A 21018-nucleotide genomic window follows, 5' to 3' on the forward strand; every position below is an offset into this window, starting at 1 on the left:
CGCCCGCCGGGCGAGCCGCGCTACGTGCCGAGGGGCGGGGCCGGCGGGGCGCGATCGCTCGGCGCGGGGCGACTCCCGCGTCGGGACACGTGGCAGAACGAAGGGGCGGTGCGGGGGGCGGCCGGGAACCTGGGCGGAGGGGGGCGCAGGGCGCATGCGCGGCGACTCGCGCGCAGGGCCTGCCGCGCGGCACGTCCGCGCGCGCGGGGCCGAGGGGGAGGGGGGCTGGGCGGGGGGGTCCCGTCGCGGAGTCCCGGCGGGGCCGCCCGGGGCTGAGACCGCCCCTCCTCCGGCCGGGCCGGCGGGGCCAGCGCACCCATAGCTGGCCGGTCCCCGTCCCTGGAGCCCCGAACAAAGGCCGCGGGACAGTGGGGCGGAGGGAGGGCTCCTCCGCGGTAGGAGGGGCGGCCGAGCCGGGCAGGAGGGGCCCCGCGGCGCTCGGTGCCCGCGCTCGGCCGAGGGGCTCCGCCCAGTTCGCGTCCGCTCGCAGTGAGCGATGCGTGCGGCCCGCAGCACTGCAGAGACGCGGGAGGAAGGGAGCGGAGCCCGGGCGCGGAGGGAGCCGCGGGATCGCGCCGGGGGCTGCGCAGCCGCCAGCCCGCTCCGGGTCGCTCGGCAGAGGCGGCGCTCCGGGAGTTGCGGGCGGGCAGCCGCTCCCCCCCGTGGCAGCCGGTCCGGCCACGCCACCCCCGCGGGAGGGCGGTGCGGCCGCTGCGGCTGGTCCCGCGGAGCTGCGGGGCGGGGAGAGCCGCGTCCGGTCACGGTGCGGCGATCCAGGCGTGCCGCAGGCTCTGCGCGGCGCTGGCGCGGCGCTCGGGCGCGTAGTGCAGCGCGGGCAGCAGGAAGGCGGCGAAGGCGGCCGCCTCCCGCGGTGTCCAGCCGTGCCGGTCCGCCAGGATGCCGGGGAGGCTACGGGGGGAGAGCCGGGAGAGCCGCAGGAGCGCGCCTGGTAGAGACAGCGTGGGCACAGCGCCTCAGTCACACCTGCGCGGCTGAGGCTGCCGCGCCGCGCCTCGCCTCGCCTCGCCTCGCCTCAGAATTAACCCAAAGCATCCTGAAAGATCCCTGCCTTCGCCTTGGAATTATCTCTGTGGGCTGCACCTGCGCTGCCCCTTGCAGGTTTGGCTGTCGGGTGTTTCTCAGGAACCACCTTTCCAAGCTAGTGTTTGGAGTCTCCCTGTTGCTGAGTACTTTTCTTAGCTGAGAACGTGCCAAGAGTGCGCAAAGTGTTCCCAGAATAACCATGCCAGAGCCATTGCTGCTTGTACCCTGCGCCTGCCCACAGGCACCCGGATGCATCATGCTATTTCAGTGTCAGAGCTTGCAAGACACTCTTGTTGAATTAGACTTGTGCCAGCCAGCTCTGTGGGGCCCAGCAGAGTGTGTGACTGAGTGAGAAGCAACCCTCCTCCTGGGGAGTGCATGGTGTAAATGCAGTGATTCAAGTTAGGCATGTGTGGTCAGGCCAGGTTGGCTCACAGGGTGAGTGAATGTAGAACTAATTTTGACTCATTTCTTTTAAACACCGTAGAAGACATAAGTGTGAGAAAAGTGTGTGGATGTGCAGGGAGGTGCTTGTTGAGTTCCAGCATGGGACTAGCACTAAGCACTGAATGAGCTGTGGGTAGGCTGGTGAACAAAAAAACAGAAAAGGATGATGGACCAAATTGTAGAAGGGTGAAGTCATGGTGCCTTGTGGTCAAAGACAGGGGTTTCAAGATTCATGGGTCAAAGGGAAAGGAACTGGGGAGAATAAAACAGAAGAGATGTTACAGTTGGGACAGAAGACTAAATATAGCAGCCACATTGGAAGGATATGAGTGTCCCATTCCTGGTCATCATTGTTCTCTGCCAGTGAATGGGGTGAAATCCAGCCTGTTACAGACTCTTCAGCCTTCCTGGCATGGAGCTGTTTCCTATCTGTACTTCCATTCTCTCCAAATCCAAAGGAGAAAGAATGGAAATGCTTTCCCTGTTGGGTGTTTGCTATGACCGTTTTTTAGGATTTTGCATTCATCCCTGGAATGTTTATGGATTGCAAAGATAGGCAGGGCAGGGAGTGTTACTGCTCTTTATCAAATTTCCATTTGTGTTCCATCCCTGCTTTTAGCCTGCATTATGTGAGTAACTTTGCTTGAGTTCAGCATGAGCTGAGTAGAAGTGTGTCAGAGATCCACTGTGATTTTTAAAATAAACTTCCTTATGCCAGGTCTTACCTGGCCTGCTGAAAAATTTTGTTGACTTGTTCCATGAGAAAACAATTTGAGGAGGAATTCTTCCCAGGAGTTCAATAATGCGAGCAACATGATCTAGATGGAGGGAGGGAAGACAAATTTAGATACAGACTGTGGTACTTCTGTTAGTGAAATGAATAAAACTCATGGAGTCTTACCATCATCTCGAGAGAAGTATTTCCCAGGTTGAGGATCAAATAGACACTCCCCAGTTGCCATTTCAAATGCCTAGAAATGGAGTAGCACTGTTAATTCACTAATTGTCTTGGAGTTTTCCTTCCCCACTAACTGATAGTACCAATTTCCCTCTCTATCACACAAAACTCATCCTAAAATGCATAAATACTCACACTGGCTTGATCTGTACAACAGTGAAACAGCACCTTGAGCTCCATCAGGATGAAAAGCAGCATGTGCCTGATTCAGGCAATCCTATGAGCTAACCTGCATGGAGTGTGAATTGCTTTAGATCTTAAACTAATTAGGAGTGGGTTTTACCAGCTGCAGACTTTTGCCCTAAAGTGAATGAGTGCTAACAGCCCCTCTTGCCTTCTCAGCAAGGCAGCTTTCTTTACATGGATAGGTGGATGCTAAGGACATGCTGCCCTGGCCACGTAATGTCTGTCACCTCCCCTACAGGCACAGCGTTTTCCCCAGTCCTACCAGACAGGCCGTGCTCCAGATATCCACAGGAGTGCTGTAGTCTAATCCAAGAAGCACTTCCAGGGCACGGTATGGCTGGGTCTGTATCTCCTTGGAAAAAGGCTTGTACTAAAACAAAAACAAACTCCCTGTGGCTGGTGTCCCTAAACCAGTCACAGCAATGCTGGTGGTCACAAGCTTCTCATGCAGCGAGGGGACACTGGGGACACGACTGAATGAGTGGGCATGGCCAGCACGTTCCTGGCCCCACTGACACCAGGGGGAAATCTACCTTCCACCATTTCACACTGAACATAGTTTTAAATTTCTGATTGTAGGGACTAAGTGCGAGCTGGAGAAGCGTCCAAAGTTGACGGTGTCTCAGGAAGACAGTGTGCAGCTCGGAGCTGAGAGTGCAGAACATAACACCCCCCCATATCAGCATCTCTGAAATAGCTGTTCAGCTGTGAAGGGACAGACACACGGTGTGGGATGGAAAGAAGCACACAGCATCCCACATTGTCATGGGATTGGGACTCGGAACAGACTCACTGTCCAGCACGCGCTTCCTAGATCTGCAATTTTCACTTCTATGCTCATTAAATCAGGTTCTTCCAATTGATTACCAAGATCACCTCCTAGATGGAAAGGATAAAGAGAAATCAGGTCTTTCTGAACCAGCAGGTACACACCACCTACCACAGGAGAGGCATGTCTGCCTTCCTTCAAAGTTTCTCAGCCTAAAAGGTCCTAAATACTTTTTATCATAAATCAAAGGCCACCTCTGTTTTTTGAGGGAACACAAAAGAGGACCTGGTATCCAATAAAAACCTAAGAGAATGTCTGGGACAATAGTAGCTCAGAGTGGAACAATGTGACCACGTGCTCTTGTCCTGCTGCAGGGTTCCTCTAGCTCCAAAGTTAAATTACTGTGGGCCCAGAGGAGAGCACCAGTCAGAACCAAAACATCTGTAATTGCTCAGCCTTCAGCAACCCCAGCTGTCACAGACCTTGGACATAGCCTCCTTGGCAAGCAACGTGAAGGTTACACTTTTATATGATCCCAGAAAAGGGTAATTCCTGGTTTAGTGCTTTACAGTGAACTGTCACCCTATGCTTAATATTGTGCTTTTCTGCTCTGAGCAAAAGATTCGGTCACTAATTTAGCATTCATTGATTGCCCCAGAGTTTGAGAGACAAAACAGCACTGTCGTGGGAGAAATGCTCGCAGGAGAACACAGTGCAAGGATATTATGAAAGGTCTCATTGCTGGGAGACGAGCTAATCTCTCGAGAAACTCTCCAGCCCTATATCTTATTCAATATTCACACCATTCTCTGCAAATAAATTATGTCTCAAAAGGCCTTGAAGATTAGCAGCACATACAAGTCTCCCACAAACCTCAGAAATGAGGGAAATAAAGAGCAAGAGTGTCGTACAGCTTTCTGATCAAGCCATTTTGTATGTAAACCTTTCAGTAGCTGAAAACACCAGACTTGGGGAACTGTCCTATATCTGAAGCCTTGAGAGTGAGCTCCGAGGTCGTGGTAGGGCTGTTAACAGATATCTGTGACTTGTAGTTGTCCTTCATACAAACCCACCTGCAGGACCACATTTCTGTAGGTGCCTCAAGCCCAGCCTGGTGTTTGTGTTAAGCAGAGAAAGGAAAGGCCTTTCAGCAGCATAAGCTGGCTGTAATGTTTTATACTGGCTGTAATGTTTTGTACTGGCTGTTGCAGGAGATGTGAACCTTTCCTAAGGTATCTGTACCTCCTGCCTCTCATTTCCTTCCTGCCAATAAACACCTAAGTCCATTTTCTTGTTAAAAAAGCCCTAGAGTGCTCACCTGCTCCCTTTAGCCTCACTTCTGTTCCCTGGTCGCAGTGGAGTGTATCCGTGAGAAGCCTTTGGAGCCTTTTGCTGCATCCATACAGCAGGATGTTCTCCGGTTTGATGTCTGTGTGGATGATGCGGCAGCACTTGTGCAGGAAGTGCAGCCCTGCCAGCACCTGGGCAATGAGGCAGCACTGTCACACCAGCTCTGAGAGGGTCCCCAGCGCCTCCCTTGCTCCAGCAGCTGCCAGAGCTGCCAGGCACAGTGGGAGTGCAAGTCAGGGACATTCTGGGCACTGATGGTAACTATTGGCAATAAAGGGTTTCCTGTTGGGGTGGCCTGTGGGAGCAGGCACAAGGGGTTCCATCACCCCACATGGCAGCAGAGCCCCAGGAGCAAGTGCAGGCCTGGACAGCCCAGTGAGGAAAGGGCTATTTGGGGTGAGACACAGCAAAAGGCAGTGTGACAATCCACAGGTATCAGCACAGGTGGGCAAGCCCAGGGAGGTGGGAAGGGGATGGGGCTATGAGGAGGCATTACAGTTACAAAGCTGAGCTTTCTCCTGAAAAAACTGTGTATGGCTGTTGTGTTCTGGGATCACTGTGCCTTCCCACTGATTATAACCAGCCCCCAACTTCCATTTGAATAACAGTGACATGGCATGGGACGGTGTCCCATCATACAAGGAAAGAAGAAGACGCAGCATAACCCAGACAGGAGGGGGGAGATGCCATGAGTGAGTGCAGAGAGAGGATTTCAGGGCCCTGCAGGAGAGCCATGTAGGGAAAGAACAGCTTGTGATGCAGCAGGGAGAGCCTGGCCTGTCACAGGGGAGAGATAAACAACACCTACCAGAGATGAGCAGTCACTATCAGAAATCAATAACAGAGAAAACGCTATGGGGAGATTTAGGTTTGTTTTTTAACACTCTGGTCAGTCATAAAGAACTGGTAAATATTCTCTGTATTATCAAATTCTATTCTGGGATGAACACCAGCTCCGGGGAAATATCAGCCTTAAATGGTAACTGTGAAACCCGGGGAAAGATTTAAATAACTAAACTGGAATGAATCAGAAGTAAATACTGCCTCAGTGCTGATCTGAAAGGGGAAAACAGATCTGAGATTTTACAATTAAAGCAGATAATGGATCAAGCAAAAGCCTGAGTATGAAATGGAGCACAGAGGTAATGCCACTACATTTTTGTGTAACTTACTCAGGTGTTAGTGGAGTTTCTTTAGAGAAAGGAGAGGCTATTACAGAAAATAAGATGAAGGAGGAAGCAATTTTCTTTCTTAGTGTCCCTAAAAGGGCACAGGAATGAGGGTAGCAAATCTTCATCTTGGCAAGTGTGCAGACTTCTGATAAATCTCAGCAAAAGAGGCAAAAAGTACATTTTAACTATTCTGAGGCCTCACTCAGGTTCCCCATTCCTTAAGCAGAGCCAGCCCTTAAGAAACTCAGTTTTCACCATCTTTTAAATTGGCACAACACATCCTTATAGGGCATGAAGGAAAAGTTGGCTCTGCACAGGAAAACCTCAACATGGGAAGAGAACCAGCTGACCAAATCAGCAATTTAGAAATTCCTATAAAGATGTGAGGGAAACCTTGAGCAGCCTTCAGTGGTACCATGCAGAAAGCTGCTGGAGACAGTGCTACCCACGGCTGGATGCCAAGGGCAATACCAGCAGTCCGGCATTGCTGCCAGAGGGGACTTCTCAGGGCAGCAGGAGGGCAGAGATGGTTTGCCCACAAGCAGCAGAACTATGGCAGCCTGTTTGTCCCCTGCTACTCCTACAAGCAGCATAACTGCTGGAGAACTCAATGATTACTAAGATGATGGGAACAGAAGTGCCAGCCCTGACTCCCTGGTGTACATCTGCAGGCTATTGGCACTTCATGGCCCTGACTCCTTCCCAAACCTGAGGAGGCTGCAGGCATAGGCAGTAACACCCAAGTAATGCCCTTCCCCTTGGGAGGAAGACTGTGACACATCCCGCAGCCAACAGCCCCTTGGTGCCCTTGCCCAGATCCAGCTAAGTTCTCACCTGCTGTAAAGACTTTTTCACAAAAGGCAAGGGCAGTCCCTGGGCTGTGTAGTTTCCCATCAGACATCGGAGGGAAGGACCCAGCGCCTCAAATACCAGGCACACATATGGGAAAGAGTCAGGGATTCACTAACAGGGAAAGGTGTTACACCAACCCTATGCCTTTCACCAAAGCAACCAAATACCTCCTAATCCAGCCTCTCCCCTCCAGCCACCTCCACGTGCCCATGTCCAGCTACAGCCCTGCTCATCCTCCTCATGGCAGCACAGCACACAGGTTTACACCATCCTGTGGCTCTCCAAGGTAAACCCTGGCTTTGCTGGCCTAGAAAAGCACTCTCCACAGAAGGATATGGAAACCATTCTCTCCAATCATTCTGAAGTCGTCTAACAAACAGACAATGTTTTCTCCTGCCAGGTCCTTCTTCTTCATGCAGCTCACCTGAGGGGGAGGATTCCAAGAAAGCTGCAATTAGAGATATATATATGCACAAGGACACCTTGCACCTGTTCTATCCTGTCTGACAGACCTTCTCTTCTGGGAGTGGGCACTTCATGACAAATCCCATGAAAACAACATCAGGAAAACCATGAATGAGTTTCTGTTTGTTTCTTGCTCTTGACCAGGTGGGACCATCACACTCACAGTGTCAAAACAACTCACACCAATCCTGCTGACAGTATCTAGCACATTTCCTGCTGCTTATTCTCTCCAGGCAGACCCAGAAAGTGCTCCTGCTTGTGCTGGAAGGGGATTCCCCCAAGAAGACAGCTCCTTGCTCCGAGCATCAACGGCTGTTCATTTCCTTTGCCTCACACCAGCCCTTCAGCAATTTCTCTCAAGAGGTTGCAGAGAGGCAGAGACCTTGTGGCTGTCTTTGGCCACTTGAATGCTACTTGTCCTATCGGGGTAGAGAGCAGCTTCCACATCTGGAAGAAGCCACTTCTTTGTGCTGGAAAAGGGTTGGCTGTGGGTAAGTACTGCAGAGATCTATAGGATGCAGAAGGGTGGTGGAGGGGGTGAACGCATCTTTTGTACTAGAGCCAGGGGTCTTCAAATCCAGCATGTAGGAGGTCCAAAAACAAAGCAGAGATTGTTCTTCACACAGCACATGGGTAACTGGGGACAGTTCTTGTTACAGGAGGCTGCAGGTACTGAAACCCACAGGGGCTTGCAAGGGTTCAAGGTAAATCCACTGAGAATTCCTGCCCACACAAAGATCATCCTTGGCCCGAGAAATCTGCAGCTGGAAACTGCAACAGGCCAGGGGAGCATTCAGTGGAAGCAGCACCCTGTGCTCAGCTTGTGCTTACACCCTCCTAGACATGTGCTGTTGGCCCAGGGTGCTGTGCTGAGTGAACCTCCAGGCACAGGTGCTACAGCACCCCCAGCACCACACACCTGCGTGACAAGGAGCACCAGGGGCTTGCTCTCCCAGAACACTGATCCTGGTACAGCAATTCATACTGGTTTTTTCTCTCTTCACAGCCACAACTGGTGGGGTTTTGGCTTGGCTCATTTTGCAGATGCCAGATCCACCTGCACCAGTGCCAGAAGGTTTGTTCTGGCACAACAGAAGTGAGCAGCCCTGGAAGCAGAGGCCAGATCATCTCTCCTGGCAGCTCTGCAGGCACTGACCCCCCAGTGCTGGTGGGTACAGCCCTGGGAACCAGCTGTATGCTGCTGAATGGGCAGGCGTGTCTCTCAGAATTAATAATAAATCAGGGCTAAGCCTCAGTCTGTACACAGGGTTCTGCTGATGTGTAGAAAAGCAGCCCTCTGATTACATTAAATTAATGCCACTTGGTACTTCCTCTTGCATCACTGCATCTGGCTCATCTCCCTTCAGATAGGGCCTACAGATTTACAGGTGTTAACTAAACCTTTCTCAAACCTGTTGGAGAAAGGCCACAGAGTAATTTAAAATGTAGAATTTAATGGATTTTACTCATCTGGAGCTGATGTAACTTTGTATTTCAGCAAACTTGAAGAACTGTAACCATGAGCTTTCTAGAACTAGCAGTTCAAGCCAGCTTCAAAGGCAACTTGCTACGACCCAGATACAGGCACCTAATTACCACCTCCATTAGCAGAAGCCAGAAGAAGCTTTCTGACTTCAGATGTTTATTGTATTTAGGTTGGTACATCATATTTTTTTCTATTGCAGATATTTCCTTTTACTTCAGTATCAGTCTTGTGATACAGCAATGTCCTGAGTGACGCTCCTCTGTGAATGGCACAGGTACAGCAGACATGCTCCCATCTCCTGCTTAAGACCATTACCACCTTTTTCTGTTGATTATCCACCTTATCATTCTGCAGATTCCTCCTTTTTCCTGGATTTCAGTCTCAGTTAAAAAAAATGGGCTGACAGGGCAAGTGGGACCCAGCCAACATGTCCCAGTATGACGGAGGAAGGAAAAGATGCCTGTTTCAGAGGCCAGTGCTGAGCCAGGGTGATTTCTATGAATTCCCCAACTTTTGGGTTTTTTCCTATTCCCCACCTAGCTCCTTGGACTGAGACCTGGAGGCAGAGGGCGTGTTGAGGCTGCTACTCAAACCTGAACTCAGTGGCCATCCGCTGGAGCAAAGCACAGACCCACAGAATATACTTACACAGCGGAGGAAAGCAACCTCGTCCTGGGCAGTCTCAGCAAAGCCTTCCCTGCTTTTCAGAACCTTCACAGCTACCTGTTTCTTCCTCCTGGGAAATGAACCACAGCTGTCAGCCAATGCATGTCAGTGGCCCTGACCAGCAGCACTTCCCTTTCTCTCAGTCAGTCAGCCCTGGGCTCTCCAGGGAGGGTGCTGCCCTTCTGCAGGCAGCCTTGGCCTCGATCTGCTGTGCGCCAGGCCCATGGGCATCCCTCCTGCTGGCATCTGGCAGCACAGCTGCCCCAGGGACCAGCAAGGGACTGGAGAGAAAAAGAGCATGGATACTGCAGGGTCTAAACGAGAAAAGAAAATGCAGAGCAAGGGCTGATCTCACCTGATTCACATTCTTTGATATAAGGGGACCAGCTCTGCTCATTGCACCCCACTGATCTTGCTGCCAGGCTTTCCCTGTGCTCAGGGATGACCGGTGTGCTCCCAGGCTGTGCTCTGCTGTTTCTTCAAGAGGGGCCAGCCATGCCCAGGACATCAGCCACCCCTTCCCACCTCCTTGAATGGCACTTGGCCCCTCACCTCATGTCCTGGCACAGCCAGACAGTGGCAAAGGTGCCGCAGCCCAGCTTGTGCAGCACCTGGTATTGCGTGTTGAAAATCTCTCCCTCCTTCATGGCGTGGTGGCCTCCTGTGGGGACCATCACCAAGAGATATTAGTGACATCTCTAAATGCTCTCAGGCGGAAGGAGCAGCTGAGGACAGCCTGACAGGTCCCGGTGGCCTCCTCTAGCCTGGGAAGAGCCTGACACGATCTCATCTCTGGAGCCTCATGCCCAAGGACTGACCTGTGCACTGGGCTGACGGCATCTCCTGCTGCACCTGCTCCTCCATGGCACTGCAGCACGGCAGATCCTGGCACGAGGGGATGGAGGCAGTGGTACACCTAGTCATGGGACACAGGTGGTGTGATCTTCAGCACTTTACTCCTTTCAAGAGAGCTGGAGAGCTGCAGGGTGGCCGTACCTCTGCTGTGCCCTCACCCCTTTCCTTCCCATTCCCTTCAGCAGCTCCTGGAGTCAGGCTGTTATAAACACTTTTGGCACTTCAGGAAGATAGGGATTATTTTAAGAGCTCAGACGAGGAAAGCTGGCAGGCTGGTCCCAGGCCAGGGCCAGGTGGGAGTCTCAGGTTTCCTGGCGTGTATTTTCAGGGGCTTAGCGGGGTCTGTGGGATCTCCTCCCATAGCCAGGGAAAGCACTCCCTGCCTATCCCCATCCTGGCTGAGGAGGGAATTTGGGCTTTGGCTGGCAGGAGAAGGCTCCTGCTCCAGAGGGGTGTGAAACAGAACTTGCATTCTAAACATTACAGTGCTGCTCCTCTGCCCACAGTCTAGTCCTGGGGAGGAGCACGGGTTTATCACTGACTGTCCTGTGACATCCCAGCAAGGCCACAAGACATCCTGGCAAGGGGCTGCTCCTGGGGTTTGTTACTATGGCAGCCCAAGACAAACTGACAAACACCAAGACAGCACAGACAGATTGATCCAACTGCTGTCCACCAGTGCTGAAGCACTGACGTAGGACTGGCTTCAGTACTGGTCACCTGAAATTGCAGCCCAGAGCCCTTGTTGCTAATGAAATACAGATTTAATCCACCATAGCTGAGGCACTCCCAACCCAGCCTTTCATAATTTGGAAATGTCACTTGCTGTAAGGCTGAGGCTTCAGGCTAATAAACACTGTGAGAGCTCGAGACAGGTGATAGTAATGCCCATAGACCATTAGCAGAGGTAGAAATATTGACCTTTAAATTCTCCAAACACAGCTAAAGCTAAGAACTCACCTGAACCAGAGGATTTTCAGAAATTATTATAGAGGGCTGGCAGTGCTGGCGACAGGGAGTTGTTCTGGAACAGTAACATCTTCCAGGTGCTGAGACAGGGGTGTGACTTCCTTAAAACATTTAAGTTTCTTTCCATGTGCTGATGTTCCTCTCCCAGCGCAGCAGCCAGAGGCACAGCTTGCCTTTGGGCACCCAGTGAGCTCCCAACACAGTTTGAGTTAAGGATCACACTGGGCTCAAGACTTTCATCCTGTCAGGGAAAACCCGAAGTGCCAGAGCTGGTGTTACTCTGTTCATCCAAGCCTGCACAGAAGTCTGAAAGGAGCTCAAAATGCCTCCCCCTCTTCACACTTCTACACCTCTAACCCTTGCATTTACGGTGTTCAGAATCAGTCTCTTTTAGGTATAAACCTCCAGGATGTTGCATGTCTGCATGGCCACTCCTTACAGCAAATAGTCGCTGACATCTTACCATGAAACAGAGCTGAAATCAAAGTTTCCTTATTTGTGCACAGACTAAGCTTATCAGTAGCCTCACACACTCCTCCTGCACCACCAGCATCTGCCTGAGCCTTCTTCACTCCCATCATGAGGACAGCAGGGGTTGAGCTGAGAACAAGAAAGGTTTAATGATGTGGCTTACCATTCACCTGCCAAAGGAAAACTCATGAGTGTGTGGAGATGGGAGTTCAACAGCTTCTTCCCTTGGTAGAGTGTTCTGGCAATAGGAGACTTCAGTGAGAAAATGGGACCCAGAGGCAGACCCAAAGTGTAAGATTTGTCCTAGCCCTAGGGCTGATGGAGCCTTTGGGCAGTTCACTGGGCCCTAGTAGCCTTGTTGCTGCAGAGGCAAGACAAGTCCATCCTTAGGCATGCGAGATTTACCTCCATCCACCCTCTCTGGATGGAGCCACTTGCAAAAGATGAAGTGTGTTGCTATGCAACTTGGTACAGCAAAGTGAAATGCACTTTTCTAAGCTTTGTGATAAAAGACAATTGGTGTTTTTAATCCTTCATTTCTTGACACTTTTACGTTAAATACAACTTATTTTGCTTCTGTCATTCCAACTACTTTGTGCAGAATCCACTGAATTGCTGCAGGCCTGTACTAGCTCAGAGAACTTCAGCCCAAGAACTGCTCCTGCCTGGTTTGTGAGAGTCATGGACAAGGAGCAATGCTTCACATGTGGCCTGGACTCCTCCACCGAACCTGCATGGAACAGCATACAGAGCTGCCCGACACCAGTCATGCCTTATGACATCTGGGCCTTTGGAGTGGTAGAACTCATCAGAGCAATACACACTCTCAGCTTCTGCACCACCACTGACCTACAAGCCCTTGCTGAGCACATCATCCCTGCAAGTCACAGCACGCATCACACAGACAGCCCTGGCAGGGCTCTGAGCCCCAAGGCCCAGCACAGACTCACCATGCAGCAGTGCACGGGCAGGAAACGCCACTCCCTTTGTCATCTGGCTCGTTCTGGAGCTCCCCAAAGTGAGATACCAGCTGGTCCTGCTCTGATTTTAGTCTGCACTGCCCCAGGAGGGGTGTCCTTGAGCCCACCAAACTTCTGCATCGCTGGATGGACGTGGTGAGGAGTGGGGCAGGGTATCAGATCACACCACCACTTCTGGGAACAACCTTGGCTTTGGGAGAGCAGGAGACCTCAGACAGCTGCGCTGGATTCACTTTACTGCTGGCCTCTCCCTGCCTCCCTGGCAGCAGGCCTGTCAGCCTGCAGTAGATTCACAATCTCCACAGCAACTATTTATAGCGGGAAATTCACAGCTCTACTGAGATGGAAACAGAGAAGTCCTCCCCCTCTGCTCTGCCTTCCCCAGACCCAGAAACCATGGGGCTGCCTGACTCTTCCCCCTGCTCGCAGCAGCGTGTCAGCAGGACTTGCTCCTGCGGCACCATCTTCTGCCTGGCACAGCCATCCCTGTTCCCAGACCAATCCCTGTGCCACACTGCCAGACCTGAGGCACCTCAGCCTGTCCAGTTGTGCCTGCATACAGTCAAACACCATCACAGCACAGTGCTGGTGGCCACAGAGCCCACGCTTCCCCTGTTCCTCTCTCCTGGAGAGCAAGCGCAGCAGCATCCTCCCCACAGCCCTGGGGGGACCCGAGCATCCCAGCAACCCCATGCAACAGTGGGAAGAAAAAGGCCACACACAGTAAGAATCACATTTTTTTCCCCCCCACTGCCACATGCTGCAGCCTCACACCGGAGCTGGGCATGGCCTGGCCTCCCCCTCGATGGGGCCCTGGGCTCGAACAGCTCAGGTTTCCTGGCTGAGGCTGCAGAGACCGGGCCCCAGCCCTGCAGCAAAGGGTTAACCCTGCCTGCAGTAGCTCTGCTGCAGCTCCAGGCTGCCAAACCCAGGCCAGGGCCTCCCAGAGCGGTTCTCCCCCTGCCTGTGCCCCTCTGCTCTCACCTGCCTTCCCTGCACTAAAAATACCAAGGGAGGGGGCAGAGGCTGCACCAGGCCGGGTGCTGAGCCCTGTGGGGCAGCATGTGGGGGACAAGGGGTTTGCAACCCCTTAAAGGGCAACAAGAACACACAGTACGGAGAGGAGGGACTAAAAGAGGGGGAGAAGCAGACTCTGTACAAAACTCTGCTAGTAAAGGAAAGGGAGGGAAGAAAAGAGGATAGATGGGCCAGGAGCCAGCTTTCTGTCTGGGAAGAACTGTGAAATTCATTTAAGTTATTTTGGTAAATTAGGAACACTGGCTTCTGCCTCGTACTGGTGGACAAGTGACCAACAGTGACAACAGTGTACCTTCAGCAACCCTAACCCACAGTGAGAGACCACAGCCAGAGCTGCCACACACCATGTGCCCCCAGTGCCAGCCCAACACGAGTGTCTGTGGAGGGAGGCTGCCTCCTCCCGTGGTCAGGGATGGTATTTGAGCTCTGGAAACTGCAGAGGGATGCAGGTGGAATGTGGCACAAGGTTATCTTGAAGAAACACAGCCTAGGGAGGAGGGAAAAGCCTTGCTCCTCGCACAGCTTCCAGGTCCTGGTGCTTAAGAGTACACAGTTTCCACTGAGGAAGAAAAAGAGGCAAATACATTCTGGGTAATGGCATCATCATGCAATACAAGCATGACACAGAGGTTGTATATTAAAATTTATTGAATTATTGTGTAAGAATTCTCTTTATTAAAATCATTTGGACTCTAAACTGATTATTTACAGACAAAACCTCTTATATCACCAATAGATTCCTACATCTCAGAACAGTATCTACAAACAGTTATTACACTATGTAACAAAATTCAATTTTTTTCCAAGCTTTTTATATTAATTATTAATTCCATCTTGAGAAAGACAGTACCTTGGGTGCTCTGAGCAGAACCTAAGGTGTGGCAGGGCTTTATTGCAGGTCAGACCATACCGTAACAGACAGAGAGACACCAAGTCACAAGGCTGGGAGAGGGCACAGTCACCAGGACAGAGGACCAGGAAAAAGACTACAAGAGCAAATGCCGTGGGTGTTCTGGAAACCAAAATAATCATCCCCACAAGAAAGGCACAAAAAAAAAAAAAAAAAGCAGCAGCATCTTGCTGCAACCAGGGCACACCCTGAAAAATAAACAGCATTTCACCGAGGCAGCAGCATCCAAGAACCCTCTATTTTCATTTAAAAAAATCAGCCATCATTTCTACCACGAAAAAAAGCTTTCAGGTACAGCCTAAATTTGCCACCAGACAGAGGAAAGCAAGAGCTCTCATATCTACATCACGTGGGCGCCAGCTGTGCTTCATCGTGCCAACCGGAGAGACATTCAAATACACTAACGGAGATTTATTGTAATACTGATCAGTTCTCAGCCTTTCACCCAGACCACGGCAGAAGCAAGTCCCTCCCTCTGACCGCAGCACTAAATAAAGCTGAGTGCCTGCCACTCGGGAACAGCAGAGTCCTGGGAGTCCCACCGGAGCAGTGACATCCCCTCGCTGTGCCTGTGTCCCACAGGAGGGGACCGGCCGCGGTGGCAGGGCTCTCTCTGCTGGTGCCCTCAGAACTTGCTATCTGCAAGCAAACAGGAACATCCAGACAGGATTCTCTGTCCTTGACAAGGAACATCCGGCTGGTCATGGAATCAGGCAGAGACTGGAAAAAACTTGCAAGGATCGCAAGGAATAAATAAATAAGTTTTCCCTGCAATAGGGAATTTCATAATAAAACCTGTTTTGTGCAAATTTAAATGCAACAGAACCCTGTCATTGAAACGGACTTTGCCACAGAAGAGGGGCACGGACAGAGAGAAGAGGGGCCATGCCTAAACACCCAAGTTGATCCCAGTGAGGGCCTTCAGTGCGTGTCCACGGGAGGAGGACGCTGGTATCTACAACACCGAGGACAGACGGATGGGAGGAGTTGGGCCCTACCAGCTTTCCACCCTCACTGCACTGGCACTGGGCAGTGTGTCCAGTCCAGCCATGCAAGGACAAGCAGATGATGTTAAGTAAGTCAATCACCCATGTTTAACTCTATTTGTAAGTCTTAATTATTGCTCTAATAAAAGCAGACTTTTACAGATACACTCAGAGAAAGCAGATAATTTCCAACATCCAGGAACACTACTGGGAAGCAAGGAGGATGTGGGTACCAGGGGGAGGTGGAATGAGAATTAAGCCTCAAGCCACCCTGTTCTGGGAAAGTGCAGAGATAATTCTGCAAAAATAGGGGCAGACACTGCCAGTCTGCAGAGCCAGAAATCCAGCAGAGATTCTGTGGCTTCCGGCAGACACTCAGCAAGTTGGAGAGGCCACAAACTAGGCCTTGTTTCCTAGGGCAGAAAGTCCATCCACCAACACACAACAGGACAACACTACTCCACTACTACACCTGCTTCAAACCAAGGAATCTCCTCCCGCAGTCCCTAAAGGAATGGGCTTTACTAACACGCATTGTATTGGCTTTTTCCCATCTAGCAGTCCTTTCCTCCACCCAGCTTTTTGTGGGGACCAATTTAATCAGATTTAGTCAAGACAAAGGTTTCAGAGATGCTAAGTTCCCCTAAGTTTTGTGGAAATGGGTGGTCAGGCAGGAGTGTGACCCTAACTGGTCCTCACCTAAAGAAAGGCACAAACTCTGCAGCCCTATTTTTGCTTGGCAGCAGCCAGCTGGCCACCCTGCTGCTCCGTACAGCAGGATAGGAGCAGAAGGTGGCATAGGCATGTTGCTCATACTCTGGGCACACCACATACCTGGGGATACTGCTATACTGCTGGAGGGGGGGGGTCACAGGATAGCCAGCTTTGTAGGAAGAGAGGCCAGCATTAGCCTGTTGTTACATTGCTCCAAGAACAATTTTGCAACTGCAGAGCTCTCACACAAAGCCACAGGGCTGATGGAGCAGGCCTGGAATTACTTCTGTATGCAATGTAAAGAGAGGTAGGGACATTATCCTGCTCTGTTCTAGCTCTGCTACCTCCTGGCCCACACAATCACCACCTCCGAGTAGTGACAGAGGAGTTAGACCTGTCTACCTGCCCCAGGCACACAGATAGCAGCGAGGGAAAAGGGAATGAGTGGGCACCCTTATAAATTGGCTCCTAGAAGGGCAGAGGACTATTCACAAAGTGGAGGATCTAAGGAGGGAGCAGTGAGGAGCTGCCCAGTGACAGCTGCCAACTAACTGTGCTTGTGCCTGCTCCAGCCTCTCCTCCATGCACAAATCATTCCTTTTTGCAGGACACCTGACCCTCCTTGGGAACATTGTGGTTGTGCCTCACAGCTCCTTTGAGTTCACAGCTCACCAAATAACCCTTCTATGTGCCACAACAGGAGAGTGTGAGCAGTGGAGCTGAGAGTTAGGTGTAAGGCAAGCCTAAGAGAAGAGCACACAGAGAACCTGGGACTGAGCTGCGGGGAAAGGCGAGCTGCTGGTACGACAATGGAGACACCTACGAGTTATCCCTGCAGACAAAGCAGTGGAGAAAACCGCTCCAGTGCTGACAGACGTTTGTCAGTAGAAGTGCACAGAGATACTTCTCCAAGAAAAGCTTTGTCTCAAAGCCACAAATTTAAACATTCTCCTTTAGCATTTAAATACATTAACTTTCTCAGGGTATTTACAAGTCCAGTTCAGAGCAGCAGAACAGCTGGATACTGGAGGAAGGGGGAGTGGCACAAGGCGTTTGTTGTGCTTTTCCAAAGAGCAGGGCAACATCTGACCACAAGGAACCAGGAAGACAGATCCGAGCTGGGTCAGTGGAGACTGAAGTGAGCCAGGCAGCAACTCTCACACACTGAATTTGTCCTGAGGGAAAGGGTGAGGGGGTGCTGTTCATTTACAGCAGGCCCCATGACAAGCACCCATGCTGGTGAGCACATTCCAGCCAAGCAGGTGCCACACACGAGCTGTCAGAGACCAGAGCACTGGGGAGCAAGAGACCTTCACCATCGGATACTCTCCTTTCTACATCCAACATCTGGGACCAGCAGGGACATTGCTGCAAGGAGTTTCTCAGGAGTGCTTGCTAGCTGGGGACAGAGGTTAGCACAGCGGTCAACCCAGGAAAAGCTTCATGATCCTCAAGGAAGTGAGTGGTTGCAGCAGGCAGTGTCCCAGCACTGGAAAGGGCATCCGTGTAAGGCTGAGGACTCCACAGACACAGTGCTTGGTGTTGTCACCTGGCTCTTCAATAACATGGTTTGGAAACTTGGCACATTCACAATAACATCTGTAGGAAGGACCTGTGCGGCCCCTCAGCCATCTGCCAGGGAAAAACCAAAGTTTGTCCTTTATTTTTTTGTTTCATTTTGCTTTTAAAAAGAAAAAAAAAAACCTGTAAAAAAATATTCTCTGAGATGCAAGGACGCTTGTACTTTGTACTGCCTTGGCCATCCCCTTGCTCATGTCACCTGCAGGTTCCTTGGAGAGTCTGGTTCCAATGGCAGCAGGACACCCTGTTTATCAACTAGGATGAGCACTGTCCCTGTTCAGCCAGGGGAGAGCAGTCGGTCTGTGCCTGTCACAAATCTGTGACTTTATTCTCCACAGCTGCTGCAATCTGTTGCAGTCTATATCCGAGCTGCATCTTCTGTGCTGTTGGGTCTTCTTCCAAGGCAGTAATGATCTGCAACAAGACAGAGCTCACTGGCAGCCTTTCTCCAGCACACGACACCCAACCAGCTCAACTCCACGCATCATGGAGAACCTCAAGCTGGAATTCAGCGTGCTCTAGTCTAGAGTGGGTATGTAGTAATAATCTCAAATTAACCACAAAAGAAGTATTCTAGATTCATTGTAGTAACTTACAGACTTCAGAGGGCAAAAAGAATGCTAAACTTCTCACCTGGAAATTAAGTCTTTAGAAAATTAATCTGAACTAAATGCATGTCTTTAAGTAAATTATTTGGATGTTGGAGTAAAAATGAAGAAGCATAGATGAAATCCCAACAGCCTTCAAGTTAGAGATAAGTTCTTTTTGCTGATCTCCTCCCTTGCTCTTTGGTAAGAATAAAGCAAACTCATGACATGAGTGATGCATGCCAATGAAACAAGACACAGTGTTGGAATAGTCTGGCTGCTCTTAATTGTTAATTTCAGCATTTCTTTTGTTTGGGTGGTAGAAGGAGAAAGGCATGTTCATACCTGCTGGAAACACACACTCACCTGGTCATAGTACTTATTGATGTATTTGTACAATTCATGTAGAGCCACCAGGGAATTGAGGTCACCTGAGTAATTCTGTTTGTAAGAGATGAAATTAGACAAAACCGTGAGACACCTAGCAATTGTCCTGTCAAATTCTGTGTCCTCACAACTCATTAGGAAAGCAACAGGAAAGAGAATTCACCAACAATTTCTAGCAAAAGAAAAATCACATGTATTTCTTGCCCTGAATCCTTGACTAACCCCTCTTCTCTCCAGTGCTGCCTGGGCAGACCCTCACTCTCCCTGTGGTGCAGAGCAGCCACTGGGCACAGTCAGTGTGTCTGAGCAGAACTGCACACTCAGCTGGAATATCTCATCTTTGCATTAATAACTCTCTCCTGGATACACAGGTGAGAGGCCAGGTGACTTCTGGAATACTTTTATTTACCCGTGATAGCTCAGCCAGGGCAGAGTTCATCTCCTGGTCGCTAGCAGAGATGGTCTGACGAATGTCTGAGTAGTACCTAGACAGGGGTACACAGGCAATTAGTGCATGGTCCCTCCTCCTCACTGCTGAAACCACAAGTCCTCACATCCATCACTTACCTTTCCACCATCTGTTTGTAGCGAGGAATGTCCCGGGCATAAAGCAGCTTATTGATTGGAGAGTCCTTGAACATCCAAAACCAGAACTGGTTATGAGAAGCTCCTTTACTGTGCTTTGGACTAACCTCAGCAGGTAACGCAATCACTGCTATTTTCTGCCATTTATTCAGGATCGGGAATTTTTTGTCCTCTGCATGAAGAGGCACTTCAAATAGCAGGCTCTCTTCTGGTAATGCAGTCTGAGGTACCCTGTGATGTGCTGATGAAAGGACCCCTGGGATCCCTAGTCCAGCTTTCTCCTTGGAGCTGGGTGATCACCAGTATGAAATCACACTGGCTATGGCTTTGCACAGCTGCTGTTTGACATGCTCCAGAGATCCACCCATCCCATCTCTGGTGACCTGTGCAGGACTGTTCCACCCTCAGCACAGGGTGAGTAGTGATAGTGGAAAGTCTTTCTAATGGCCAACCTGAATGTCCCAAGTTGCATCCTGTAACTCCCACTGTCTGCCACAGCCAACTAAAGGTTAGCTCTGTCCCCCAAGTAGCTGCAAGCTGTAAATAAAGAGCACTCCTCAACAACTTCCTGTTGCTAAACAAAATCTGGTCCTCCCTCCTCTCTTCCCAGGACTCCCCATTACTCTCCAGTTGCACATGGAAGCCAGGGGGAGCCTGGCCGGCTGTCCCCATGGTGCTGTGTAAACACTATTGCCTTCCTAAGGCAGCACTGCTCAACTCTCTGCGCCAACCATGCTCCCTTCTCCCTCTGTACTCACCCGCCCTAACTTATGGTCAGCTATTGTGCAGGAGTCCATGAAGGTCTGCGCAATGACCAGCAGCACAGCGTCCACATTATCCGACGTCTGCACATCAAAAACAAACTGAGGGTTCTTGATGATGTTGATCCAGAACCGCAGGGGGAGGCTGTAGAGAGGACAGAAGTGGAACAGGGCATCAGCAAAGGTAGCAGCTACAGTGCTGAAAGATATTCTACATGGTACTGCATCTCTCTGCTTTGCCCTCCCAGCAAAACCAGCTCTTCACCCTATAGTCTGCTGCCCTGCACTTGCATTTTGCTCCTCCTCAGTAGGCAGAAGTGGCTGTCACTTTACAAGCTCTAAGCAAGTCAGCAGTGCCTCCTCCAGGGCCCTCAGGAACACTCTACCTGTTTGTCTTCCAGATATGGATGGTCTCAGGGTCTGTGATCCCATAGTGTATGGCCTGCTCATCCAACAGGTCAAAGAAGTACTTGACTGCCAGAGGGACAGGGCGGTTGGTACTGAGGATCACCTGGAACAAGTCATCCACAAACTTCTGCAGAGTACCCTGTGGATAATCAAGCAGGACAGAGTCAGCACAGTAAGAGGAGAGTAGAGAGCCCAGGCCTCACAGATAAAAGGTCACCCTCTTCTGCTCAGTGACAGCCACTCCCCCATCCAAGGGTACTCCACCCCCACTGAAGGGAGCAGCAGGTAAGGAGAAAGGAAGCCCCTGTGGTTTGTGGAACAGAGGCCAGGGAGAAGCTCATGAGCAAAGCAAAAATGTAGAGGAGACTCAAACGTACTCAAAGCCACTGCA

General features: G+C 50.9%; 2 protein-coding genes and 1 long non-coding RNA gene across 9 annotated transcripts in view; 1 reads left to right on the forward strand and 2 right to left on the reverse strand.

Annotated features, from left to right (window-relative positions):
• The first annotated feature begins 254 nt into the window (after window positions 1-254).
• LOC125331396 lies at window positions 255-14615 on the forward strand. The gene is made up of 4 exons (XR_007206034.1): window positions 255-1119; window positions 3215-7734; window positions 8742-8898; window positions 12292-14615. It is a non-coding gene; the product is annotated as an uncharacterized LOC125331396 (long non-coding RNA).
• On the reverse strand, window positions 759-10126 carry LOC125331395 (SRSF protein kinase 3-like). The gene is made up of 10 exons (XM_048315323.1): window positions 9948-10126; window positions 9378-9465; window positions 7112-7202; window positions 6761-6864; window positions 4723-4885; window positions 3429-3514; window positions 2898-3005; window positions 2393-2462; window positions 2217-2309; window positions 759-946 (listed from the first exon to the last, which is right to left on the reverse strand). Exons 1-10 carry the CDS (start codon window positions 10067-10069, stop codon window positions 759-761), a joined length of 1113 nt encoding a protein of 370 aa, XP_048171280.1. The 5' UTR covers window positions 10070-10126.
• The window catches only part of PLXNB1 (plexin B1), a 77916-nt gene continuing 71236 nt past the window's right edge, over window positions 14339-21018 (reverse strand). For all 7 annotated transcript variants that reach the window (XM_048315320.1, XM_048315315.1, XM_048315317.1 and 4 more), the window contains 6 exons: window positions 20606-20766; window positions 20217-20364; window positions 19441-19505; window positions 19283-19358; window positions 18853-18927; window positions 14339-18313 (listed from right to left, as the gene is read on the reverse strand). In XM_048315320.1, coding sequence (XP_048171277.1) covers window positions 18209-18313; window positions 18853-18927; window positions 19283-19358; window positions 19441-19505; window positions 20217-20364; window positions 20606-20766 — 630 coding nt within the window. In that variant the 3' untranslated portion in view covers window positions 14339-18208. The remainder of the gene's footprint in view (window positions 18314-18852; window positions 18928-19282; window positions 19359-19440; window positions 19506-20216; window positions 20365-20605; window positions 20767-21018) is intronic.

Source organism: Corvus hawaiiensis, chromosome 11 (assembly GCF_020740725.1).
Source record: "Corvus hawaiiensis isolate bCorHaw1 chromosome 11, bCorHaw1.pri.cur, whole genome shotgun sequence".
NCBI classification, from domain to species: domain Eukaryota; kingdom Metazoa; phylum Chordata; class Aves; order Passeriformes; family Corvidae; genus Corvus; species Corvus hawaiiensis.

Excerpts from the sequence above, each read along its gene's own strand:
- LOC125331395 (XM_048315323.1), bottom strand. The coding sequence starts at position 10,069 with ATGGTCCCCACAGGAGGCCACCACGCCATGAAGGAGGGAGAGATTTTC. Across the intron at positions 7,203-9,377 it reads AGGTTGCTTTCCTCCGCTGT|GTGAGCTGCATGAAGAAGAA; the intron begins GTAAGTATATTC and ends CCTCCCCCTCAG. Across the intron at positions 4,886-6,760 it reads TGAAAAAGTCTTTACAGCAG|GTGCTGGCAGGGCTGCACTT; the intron begins GTGAGAACTTAG and ends CTCATTGCCCAG.